Source organism: Bombyx mori, chromosome 1 (genome assembly GCF_030269925.1).
Source record: "Bombyx mori chromosome 1, ASM3026992v2".
Lineage (NCBI taxonomy): Eukaryota > Metazoa > Arthropoda > Insecta > Lepidoptera > Bombycidae > Bombyx > Bombyx mori.
The window spans coordinates 9,180,251-9,193,328 of NC_085107.1; the positions used below are offsets into that span (position 1 = coordinate 9,180,251).

At 35.8% G+C, this 13,078-nt stretch overlaps 1 protein-coding gene across 2 annotated transcripts in view; it reads left to right on the top strand.

Moving 5' to 3' along the window:
- The window catches only part of LOC101742848 (SCY1-like protein 2), a 103,703-nt gene that overhangs the window by 20,496 nt on the left and 70,129 nt on the right, over positions 1 to 13,078 (top strand). For both annotated transcript variants that reach the window (XR_005245172.2, XM_038013757.2), the window contains exon 2: positions 10,981 to 11,210. Coding sequence is in view for 1 of the 2 variants with exons in the window: in XM_038013757.2 (XP_037869685.1) it covers positions 11,052 to 11,210 (159 nt within the window). In the remaining variant the exon portion in view is untranslated. The remainder of the gene's footprint in view (positions 1 to 10,980; positions 11,211 to 13,078) is intronic.

The window sequence follows — 13,078 nt, forward strand, 5'->3', positions numbered from 1 at the left end:
CGTCATCTTAAGTCTAGCCCTGCTCGAGTGAGTTCCGTCTCATTCGAGGCTTAGGTGCAGGTCGTTGAAAGACAAAGGGGTTTTAGTTTGTTCTATTTCGACATACTCCATACCGTCCAATCACGTGGAGACAAATACGGCGATTTCTTCCTGATTCCTAAAAATATATGCTACACGATGAAACATCACGAACACGACGGACATGAAAATCAGACCTACATTAATTAAAATTTGCATAATGACTGGTGTTCGGACGTATTGTGAGCACACGCGTGTAAGGACAAAATTAAAACTTCGTTCATTCCGATAAGCGATAGAAACGCGATCGAAATTAACAAGAGCGCGGTAATCACCATAAATACAGGTTGGTGAGCGCATTAAGTTGCTACAATACGTCGCTAAGAATGCCGCTTTCAATTCTACTGTGAATAGTCTTTTCGTCTTTATAATACTCACTGAAGGATAATGTATTGTAATGTCTGTTGTACATATCATACGGCCTTTCTATGTTACCGATTTTACGTCGATATGACGTCGTTCTATTCATTCGCGTCCTCGAGAACAACACACATTTATAATGTGAAACAGTTCCTTTTGTTACTATTACCGTTCCCAATTAATATTATTTTTAGAGGACTTGTTCTTAGTCCATCCCGTATAACAAAAGATACATACTGTTAAACTAATTATTTCAGAGTTATTTATTGTTTAGTAGAGGTTCGTAGAGAAAATAAATCTTATATTTCGTAAACTGTAGTGTGTGTCAATTTATTTGTAGCTGTGATGTGGGTTAAATCCGGAATCTGAAGAAGGGAACATAAATCTTCGAATAATGTAACCATACGCTGACAGCCGATGTGGCGTCGGATGATCAATAGTTGAAGTTTTGTGAAACCGCTGAACCCATTATTCCATCGTTCAATCGCTACCGTAACAGAGTTAATACTCTAGTAACTCGGATTCCCGTTTGAAGAAAAATTTCACCGCGGTTAGGACGCATCGTCGAAGATGTCTATATTAGATCTTAAATATTCCCGGTTTTTGTTAATGAAATTAATGTCTACAAACAACGAGTTACAAGGTTGTAAATAATATTATCATCCACATTTTAAAGCGTCTCTATTGTAAGAAAAAGGAATTAAAAAAGAAAAGCTTATTGAAACAAACCTCAAATACATACCTCCACCTGAAATTTTAACGCCCATGAATTGATTTAGGGGTGAATGAAAGATTCACTGGAACGTATCCCTAATGCGGTTCATAAAATGAATAAATTAATTTTTCAGGAATACATTACATACACTCCGATTTCATTATTTTTTTCATTCTTCGAGAACCTTTGCGCAAAGAACTGTATGTATGTATTACTTAGATTAGAACACAATTTTTTTTTAAACAAATATTTTTATTTTTTTGCTTGGATGTGACTGGCCGTCGTCTAATCCCGATCTTAATCCGGTGGATTATGATTTATGATCAGTTTTAGAGAGTACGGCTTGCTCTAAACGTCATGATAATTTGGAGTCCCTAAAACAATTCGTACGATTGGCAGTGAAAAATTTTCCCATGGAAAGAGTGCGTGCTTCTATTGATAACCGGCCTCAACGTTTAAAGGACTGTATTGCAACCAATGGAGACCACTTCGAATAAGCTCTTTATACTTTTAAATTGTTTTATATTTATGTATTAAACTAACACACTGTAAAAGTAATAAATGTTATTTGCAATAGATTTTTTTTTTCCTTTGTCTCAGTATTTATGGCAAGAATAGGTATTTTCGTTTTATGTGAGCGAATATAACAATAAAAATCGAACTTTGTACATCCAGGCATATGACGAGCAACGAATTTGTTGGCAATGTTGAAGGAATAACATCGTGTAATAAAAATCAAACCCGCAAAAAATATAATTTGCGTAATTACTGGTGGTAGGACCTCTTGTGAGTCCGCACGGGTAGGTACCACCACCCTGCCTATTTCTGCCGTGAAGCAGTAATGTGTTTCGGTTCGAAGGGTGGGGCAGCCGTTATAACTAGAGTGAGACCTTAGAACTTATATCTCAAGGTGTGTGGCGGTATTTACGTTGTAGATGCCTATGGGCTTCAGTAACCACATAACACCAGGTGGGCTGTGAGCTAGTCCACCCATCTAAGCACTAAAAAAACATACCTACAATTATAAAAATATGAATTACTACCATGCTGATTTAACAAAAAAAGAATGTATTTAATAGCGTCTTTTGTTGCATAAAAAAGTACACTATTCAAAACTGCATCGGTTGACCTCTGTCTTTGCTGCAATGTATGTACATTGCACAATACAAGAGAGTCTATTTACATGTTGTATGTAAATTGTGAAACAAATGAATCAATTTAGATACAACTTAGTCTGGAGCAGCTCGTAGCAGCTTGTTTCATTACAAGACGAGACTCATCCTAGTAAGGTACTCCCTAGAGAACAATAGTGTGAAGCCGTGGCGCATTACTATTTTATAACAACCTTGTTTTCTTGTATTTAAATACTTGTCAGCTTACTATTTAAATACTACTAATAATATACTTACTATTTAAATACTTGTTAAATACTTGAACATATTCTAAGAATAATGCGTAGCCGCTCTAACGCTAGCTACAACAACAATACTAACAACGGACGCGTTATATTTTTAGAAACAAAATTTATATTTTTTTCTTTTCGAAAACCCTCTGCTTATTAAATATATTTCGCACATATTATCAACTAAAATTAAATCTCACAAAAACCAGAATTGCTATATCCAAGAAATTCTTGGAGCAAAATTGGAATGATAAAAATTGATATGATATAAAAATAAAAATAAAAAGATATGAAAATTGAACGTAGATTTAAAATTGTCGAGTAGTCTTTTAGGTGACGTCTTTCTTTCATATAACATTGTTTCCTCTTTGAGATCGACAGTAGCTACATTATTTTAATACATAATATTCGGTATTACTAATCTCGATTACAACAGAACAGAATCTTTCACATTTAACGGTGAAAATCTCTTCGGAATTTAAAAATCTGAAATGACGCGACAGTGTCAACCGTGAAAAAAATCAGATTAAGCTAGCCTGTCGCATCGCATCGCAGAGTCGGTAACGACATAATTGAGTAAACCTATTTTTTTTACTATTTTCACCGGTTCGTAACGAAACGCTTAAGAAATCTGCTTGAACAGTTAGTGAAAATTAAGTTTTTAGTCTGCATCTAAAAATGATGAAGCGGGCACTCGTAATTAATTGAGATTACGTCTGACCTCTGGGATAATTTATAGGACCACAACGATGAGTTTCTAAATTGAAGAACGATTAAATTTTATGGTTGCGGTTTGGTCAACAGCTAATTTTTTTATTTTATTTTTTTATTGCTTTGATGGGTGGACGAGCTCACGGCCCACCTGGTGTTAAGTGGTTACTGGATCCCATAGACATCTACAACGTAAATGCGCCACCCACCTTGAGATAAAAGTGCTAAGGTCTCAAGTATAGTTACAACGGCTGCCCCACCCTTCAAACTGAAACTCATTACTGGTGGTGGTACCTACCCGCGTGAACTCACAAGAGGTCCTACCACCAGTAGTAATATATGTACTTAAGTGGTAGATTTTTTTAGATAGGTAGATAGATAGAATTTTTCACTGGTGTGAGTCCTCACAAGAGGTCCTACCACCAGTGAAAAATTACGGTACGGCACGGGTAGGTACCACCACCCCGCCTATTTCCGCCGTGAAGCAGTAATGCGTTTCGGTTCGAAGGGTGGGATAGCCGTTGTAACTATACTGAGACCTTAGAACTTATATCTCGAGGTGGGTGGCGCATTTACGTTGTGGATGTGTATGGGCTCCAGTAACCACTTAACACCAGGTGGGCTGTGAGCTCGTCTATCCATCTAAGCAATAAAAAATAAAAAAAGATTAGGTAATGTATTTAATTAGTGGTAAATGCAACTGTAGTCCATAGATATTACTACAACGGCACTTGTTCAACCCGTTGCAATGTGAGGTCAAAGTAAGTCGAGAATGGATAGAGCGGGAAGTGGGAAATTGGTAACAGTAGCTTTGATTGATATCCGGGCGGACTATTACCGTATTCCTGGCAGATTTTCGACTTGGAATGAGAAATTCTCAAATTTCCGTTTTATCTACAGTCATCTACAGTTCCAAATAGACATTTTTATAATTAAATAATTGTATATTATATACATGAATACCTTCACTAAAATAACAAATACGTAATTGTTGGTACTTTTTACAATCAGTCAATTTGAGCAACATTTATCGGTTTTACAAATAAACTTACAGAAATACCTTACACGAGGAACGTATTGCGCCGGAAGAGCACATGTTTATTGCATCACCTTCACGGGGATTGTGTGACGACCGGGGGTGTAAGGCAAGAAAAACCTTGGATTCTGCAGTAAAGCCCGTGTATAGCTGCATTCAGGGACGAGATCTAAGGTCCGCATGCAGTATTATTAAAATAGTGTAGTTTCCTGGGAGCATTTTATCGCACGTTCGCTTGTTAAATAAAAACTAGATGATACCCGAGATTTGCTCGGTTTTTTTTTTTGATAACGCCATCTTGTTGTGTCTTTAAAGCGGTTAGTTGCCCTCAATTAAGAAAAATAGTATTATTATTCGCCAATAGATGTCGGGAAGAGTTGATTATTGAAAACACGAATAAAACAACATTTTCTGAAAATAAACCATAGCTAGATCGATTTATCGCCCCCGAAATCCCCTGTATACTAAATTTTATGAAAATCGATGGAGCCGTTTCCGAGATTCAGATTATAATCTTGTAGAGATATATATATATATATATATATATATATATATATATATATATGTATACAAGAATTGCTCGTTTAAAGGTATAAGATGACATGTATGTTTAAATTAAATGATTGGCGAATGGACATTTTTAAATGTGTGAACAAACGAACACGTGTTCAGGACTCAAATTGTAGTTGTCATGTGAATACCGCCGCCTATCAGAACTGAATGAAATCTTAATTGCGTATGTACTAAGGCTGTTGAACCTTCGAAATCGAAACACACAACTGCCTTATAGTTGTGCTGATTATACCTGCCACCTGCCATCAGTGCCCTGTCACTAGTGATTACCGATAGATCGTAATCCTGACTAATGTCAATGTATCTAATCAATGTAATTATTTAAACTAGAGGTCCCGCAGTAGTCGAAATTCGACTATAATTAATTGGAATTGTAAGCTTGTACACTATTATGATTGTATTTTATACTTCTATAATCACAAATTTCGCCAATACTACCTACACTATAAAAATATTAACAAAGACAAACAATATTTAATCTATTCTCAATTTGACAACCGACGTCAAGAACAAAAGTTTGACAATAAATAGTATGCATGCGTGTGTGCGTCAAATACATGGTATGTAGTGTGTGTAATGTTTTCTTTGTTGATTTAATGTATCTTTTATGCATTATTTTAAAAAAATATTAGCATTGTGCACTTCTCTATATTCTCTATAAGTGTGGAAAATTTCATACTCCTCTGTTCGCGCAATTTTCGTAAAAAGGGATACATAGTTTTTGCTTCACGTATTAATATATAGATGATTTTCGGTAATCAGGACAATTTAGAAAAAAAAAAGTATCTGAACGGGTTTTTGGGAATTAACACAAATAAATTTGAAACACTGCTTCCAAAACGTCCGGTTTTTTGAAAAAATCTGAAATCCACTCTCGAAATTGGCTTTGTAACTTACTCCAGTAGCGTGGTCGTTTCAAAGCTATGTTTAATCAAGTTAACTTGTTTTTTTGCTTTCGATACAAATGTAGTTTTTTATTTCGTTACTCATCCTTTGATTGTCCATAAAATTTTGCTGAAACTGGGTTTGACCACTTTTATCTGTTTGTTCTATTTCATATAATATTTTAAATTTTAAGGCTAAAAGATAGAATAGAATATAAAGTTTTTTAAGGCTAGGTAATCTTACAGGATAAAACTCTGTCGAACTAGTCCTCGAGAAATCAACCTAGATCTTGGCCTACTTGAGCGACTTTTCCGTTCGTGGTATGATTCTTCAAGTTAGTTTCCTAACATACTTCAGTTTTACTCCCTTACTCTGCTTTGAGTTTGTAGTAGTAGTGGTTCTGGTCACGGTATGCTATTTCGTGAGACCGTATAGGTTGTTCAGCGTCCTGCCTATTTCTGCTGTATAGTGGTTCTCCCAATGGATTTGGCCTTCGGTATCCTAGAAGACTGTCTAGTGCGGATTTTCGAAGTCTGCATTCAGTCGGGACGGTTTACCGATCTAGTGGAAAACGGGCAGAGTCCTACTATTGTGGAAGAAGGGCACCCTTTGGGCTGGGAGCCATCGTGGTCTAACTTATCCGGCACCTGACCTGATATGGATATAAAATTTTCAGCAGTTGTCCTCCAGAGAGGCTTCAGAGAGAGTCGCTATACTATCGACACGACCACTATTGATCGAAGTTAATCGAGATTAATAATTCGAGATCAATAATTATTGATCGAAGTCACTAACACATTCAACACCCTGCCAACGATCGCGTGGGCATTTCCAAATACCGCTGCGCAGACTGATCGGGTTCTATTCTGAAGACAGGCCGCTCGTCTGCACTGAACACGACAGTGCAGTGCGCCGCTTCCCGGTCGAGCGCGGTATCCTACTGGGTCGGTTCTTGTCCCTCTTTTGTAGATTATTAGCTACAACTGGGCACCTAGCTGTCCTTCACGGTTTTCTCCCGGGCTTATACATAGACCAACACGTTGGCCGTGCCCTGGTGGAAAACTCTAGCCAGTCTGCCAGTCTTGTCTGCGCAAGGGTATCTGTCTACGCTTGGACCGAGGAAGCACTCGAGAAAGCTCAGACCCTATTATTTTACGAAGCCGAGGTTTTTTGGGTTGAACTATAAATCTGGCAAGTAGTCTTGAACCGCAATACCCCATTTACCCGGCTATCTATCTTGGGCGGAGATAAGGTATCTGACTGGAGAGCACAGGAGTCGTTTGGTGAGTAGGTCTGTACCATCTTCGAGGTCTGCAGAGAGTCCCTGGTAGGAAGCTGATGATAAAATGCCACCAGTGCATCTATGAGGAGAATATGGCAAGGCACACGCTCGCAGCCTTCCCCGCCTGGAAGGGACAACGTCGTATCCTTCTGGCATAGATTGGACCAGACTTTTGCTGTCCACCATCGTGCCCATGATACTTGGCAACGACGAATCTTAATAGGCGAGATTCAAGATACATAGCCATAGGTTATAAGATATGGCGAGATACATAACTAACGCAATTCTTTACTATATTCTGGATTCTGAATTACAAAATAAATACGGGCGAGACTGTATGGTACGTCTAGTAATAAATAAAAACATTATATCATAATTGGCGTGTTCGGCTTGGAGTTGACTGCAAACATGACTGTAAAACCAATAACCGCATCTGATGTTCAGTACAGTGGCCACTTAAACAGATTGTAGTATCAGACCGTGGATTGAATTATTATATTGGTTAATTCATACATTTTAATAAGCTCATAATAAAAACAAAATAAATAATAGTTTAAAAAAACTAACAAAATACGATTTTATAGAAAATCCAACTAAAAAATAGAAAATAAATTTTAATAAATTTTAATTATAAATAGTGTCATAAAAAAGCGCGAGGTGCTTTTCAAGATATTAGCAAACTAACCCTTCTACTCATATCTGTTCATAAAATATTTATAACTACTGATGCCGAGCACCCCACGCTTTTTTTTGCAATAAAATCATTTTTTCTTACACTATTTTTTATTCAAGTTTATTAAAATTATTTTTAGTTGGATTTTCTATAAAAGCGTAGTTTGTTAGTTTAAAAAAAAAGAAAATTCCTTTTTTATTTGAATTTCGATTTTTTCAATTTTTTTTTAAATATTTAATTGTCAGCGGTCCTTAATAAGTATACCAAATTTCGAGTTAATCCGACGTTTTGACCCTTCATTTCGTGTTCAAAGATTCCGTTACATACTAACATACATACGTTTGAAGCTAATAAAAGCGTATTAAAAAAATACATTCGGTAAAAATTAGTCGACTCTTGATATATGTGTGTTTTTATAGGATATATGTAGTGTGAAAGAAACGCGATGAGTTTCGATGGATGTAGTCATTAAACAGTTGTCATTTACACTAAACCTTATACCATTATAGAGCTAGAACACGTATACAGAAATCAATCGTGAAACGGAAATAATTTGAAGAGCCAGACGCAAGAATAATAGCATCTGCCACAATTTCTGAATTCCTTTAGGTTCAATTAAGAGCCACAATGTACCCGTCAGTGATCGCTCTGAGCACGTACGCCCACGTTTCTCTGTGATAACAATGACTTCGAATCTGTAATTCCAAATAGTTTATAGCTATGAAGCGCAAGACGTGATTGTGATCTATAGGATGCCAGTTATTAGTGTTCAATATTAGGCCCCTGCAAACATATGAGGTCGCTTTTTCGGTACAAAATTCACCAGGTCGAAAATTACAAAAATAAATAAGAATAATTTACAATGATTTCCTCTTGCACAATTTTTCTTTTTGTCATAATCTTTTCCACCTTTCCAACTTGTACTATGAAAAAATATCTTCTGTGCTCGCCATCTCAACTTTTTTTACTTTTTTTATTTCTTATTTGGATGGACAAGCTCACAGCCCACCTGGTGTTAAGTGGTTACTGGAGCCCATAGACATCTACAACGTAAATGCGGCACCCACCTTGAGATATAAGTTTTAAGATCTCAGTATAATAATTACAACGGCTGCCCTACCCTTCAGACCGAAACGCATTACTACTTCACGGTAGAAATAGGCAGGGCGGCGGTACCTACCCGCGCGGACTCAAGAGGTCCTACCACCAGTAAAAAACTCCGCATATCAAGACTAGCTAATAACGTTATTCACTGAAATTATCATTTTAGGCACCTGATATTAAACTACAACAAGGATCGATATAATATTCCAAGTACGAACATTATTCCTTTAAATGTCTGCTTATTTGTAAATTCAATTTTATTATGTTAAGCTTCGTCAGTTATTTTATTTTGATAAAACATGTAAAGTATACTTAACATCTTAGTACGTACCTTGTGAACTTAATGCTCACTAAATGAGAGATTAATGAATAAATAGGGATCGTACCGAACCTTTATGTAGTTAAGCTTACAATCTTTATGTGAAGAAAGAAATTAATTTACCTTGAGAGTCGTTCAATGTGTAGGTATCCTCTGAGATTACCTACAAATATCAGTTATTTTATTACATTCTCAAATGTTTACTGTAGCACCAAATACAAACATATTTAAGGCAAAACAAAGTGGAATCACATGGAAGTGTTTTAGACTGTGGTTAAATTATGAATAACACGATTATCTTACTTTTTTTTTTCGATGAACATTTTAACTAACATAAACATGTATAGCATGTTATATACTATAATTATAATATAATATTATATATAATATATGTATTAGTGATTAAGTTTCATTTATCTTTTCGTGTAAATAAAAGTAAAAGTTCTGTGGTATTTATTGTATTTTAAAGATTCTGTTCTAAATCGAATTAATTATGTTTCGAGGTTTGATCCGGTTTAACTATGTTACTGTTTTACCAATATCTATTTACGATAACAAGTAACCACTCCTGATTGAGCGGCCCTGTCGTATCGGCCTTTAAGATTGTAAGTAAACAATATCGAATTTCATTTGGTACAGCATTGGTTGTAAGTAATTGAGAAGAGTAAAATATCTTTTGTGGATCCCAAGAAAATGTTTCAGAAGTATCCCAATATGGAGGCTTTTGTCGTCGTTTTCCTCGTAATGTACCTCGTTTTTTTTTTGTTTATACATTTTGATGTCCATTACAAATGAGTTTTCGTAAATTTCTAAGCTTTTAATTTAGAACTTAATTATTTTTAGTTTATTCCTGACAGCCGTTCTTAAACAAGATAAGTTGTTGAGTCGAATGAGAAATCATTTTCATATTCGTCCCCAAAAGTGGGATATTGATCTTCTAGTTATACTATTACTACACCACTGTTATATTAGAATTATTGAAAAAATTTTAGACGACTATTGTTCAATTTGTGACTCCTACTAAACTACAATTTACTTACTAATTCTTTTTGCATTGTAAACGTGAAAAAATAAAGAAACAAAAAAATACTAGCTATAAACACTTGTACAACGTACATTAATGGTTTAATATACATTAACATATTAGTTATAGTTATTTTGAACATAATAAAAGTGCCTCATTTTTTATAGAACAAGGTAATTTTCAAGCGAAAATTAAAATGCACCACAATTCTGGAGCGTGTTAATTTTATTAATGACACGTTCATAGCTTGACAAAATGGAAACTAAATTAATGGCCAAAATTCATCAATGTACTCATATCAAATGTGCTTTTGTATCAAATGTACTCGTATCAAGTGGCTCAGGCAAATATCGAATTTAAATGTTGCTAAAATTTTAATCTTTGACATTTATTACCTATTTGATATCAGCTACTACAGCAAAATAAAAATAACGGTCATCAAATGATAGGAAAAATGATCTAATAATGAGAGAGTGAATGAGTTTATTTTTTAATTTGTATCACATTCTATCTACGGGTATGTAGTACATACATACCATAACTCTAAATAGTTTAGATAAAAGATGATATTAAAAATGTTATCACGTTGAATCGTTAAGGTTATGATATATATAGTTATTGTGTGAATTAGTGAGCTATTGATGTTCAATACATTTCCAATTTGAAAATAGAATAATATTAATAATAATATAAGATTTCAACAAAGAACAATTAATTTTATTAACTATCTCTAATATCTGGTGAATCGCTTTTTACTATATACAGGTATATATTTAGTGGGGTACCATTGTAATCTAACATTTTCTTATTTTTAACAGGACGTGGGGCCAGTGCCCTGGATCCGGCTGCGAAATTGGCTGGCTTTGTGAAGCAAAGCATAGGAAGCGGGATGTCTGGAATAGTCTCCAGGCTGACCGGGTCTGAAAGTCCCCCGCCAATGGAAAGTAATCCCATAATGAACCACTACGAGATTGGGAGGGAGGTGACTACGGTGGGGATGTGCATGTTGTGGCATGTGCACGATGCTTATCGCAAGAGTGACGGAAAGGTAAGTAGCGATTTTATCCTTGCATCCTTATATGATAGTTGGGTAAAAAGGTGATCATTCAGGTGCCAATGGCAGTACACGAACATAATTGGTATTTGAAAAATATGAAGTCGACCGATTACGATGAAATTTTCAGGAAATCTACAAGTTAGCATTTTTTTCGGGTAGGCGGCCAAACCTCATACGAGGTGTCCACGCCTAGGGGACTCGCGGGGTATGTGGGACTTGTCGGTCTGCAGATGTTAGGAGCAGACCACGACCCAAGGATATTTTAAGGCCCTAGCCATCAAACAACTCCCCTTGCAATCTCTCACCCGAGGTCTGATTTCCGATCGGGGTTAGAGCCCAGGCAGAGCACGGAGCTTCCCGCGGTCATCACTACAATCAGACTCGCCAACCAGTAGGACGCCTGGCCGACGGGTAATCGCGGCAATAGTCGATGACTATGTCGGCCATCTAAGTACGGCAGGTCGTCAAGCTGTGCCGCTGATATCCCGGAATACCCCGGTGGACTTTATTTTTTTTATGATAGGGCTTACTGGTGGCCTGGAGGCCTTTCCAGTTTCACAAGGATATGTGAGCGAGCAAGAGCTCACCCACCCCGGTGGGCTAGTACCAGCCTGCCAGGTCGGAACGCGATACACCGCCAACCGACTACTCTTACTGAGAAGTTCCGTAGAAATGTTTTTATGCACACATAAAAATCAATTTTGTGATAATGTAAACGAATACAAAAATCAACGTAGGTATATCCAAATTGTTAATATCGCGCATTACGATTATAATCTAAAAACGAGACCGCCCAATATAAATCTCACTGATATTTCACGCTACGCGAATCTGACGAGGAAACTTCGGGAATTATTTTTAATGTGTGCTACCTCTTCATGAGACTTGTACGGAAATTTTAACAGGTATCGGTTTACTCGTGTTTCGTGAAAATGTATATTTATTAAGAAACATCTGTCAGTTTGTTTGTTTAGACTTCGAGCGTGAAAGTTATCTAATAAAATTACTTTCAAACTTGAATGTAATAATATGTTATCTTATTAAATATCTTTAATTTTGATTTTGTCACAGTTTATTCAGAAAAGTTGTCATTTGGGTTTACAATAACAAAGTTCAAATTACCAAAGTTAGTATCTTTATGTTTATAATTTAATAGAAATACTTCGAATTGCACTTTAAAAAGTAAACATTTATGCATTACATTTATATCTAAACCAGCCTTACTTATTCGCATAAAAACTGCTTTAATGCTCAGTTAATTTATTAAAAATCTAATCATCATAGACAAAGTACATTGAGTTATAAAACTTATTGAAAATCTCCTATAACTCATACTCACTTACATATTATGTAGTATAATAATATTATAACAAGTACATTTTTATTAGTCAAAAAAGGTTTTTATTTGTTTTCCGAAAAATAAGATATATTTTCCATATCGAAAATTAGAATTGAAATTAAATCGGATAGAAAATGAAGGAGATACGTGAGTAATTACAAGGAAAATTGAATCGACAACAATCCGATTGCTTTCTAATACATATGCATGAAAGACTACGTTCGAAATCAACACAGTTGAAAGATTTACGGCACGGAATTTCGGCTGAATGTAAATGCTTACTTCAAGCACACGGTATCACTGAGGGTGTAGTGAAATGTGAGGGACTTCCATTCCATTATACGACTATAAAAGTCGAAGTATGTAACATGAGAAGTTTCATTCAACGGAACCCATCAAATCCTTGGCCACTAGAAATGAGTCCAGGGACGACGAGGTCGTAAACCGGAAAAGTAGGATTAGTTGGGTTATTACATTATTACATCGTAATCGTTCCGCAAACGCAATGGTTTAATTTTCC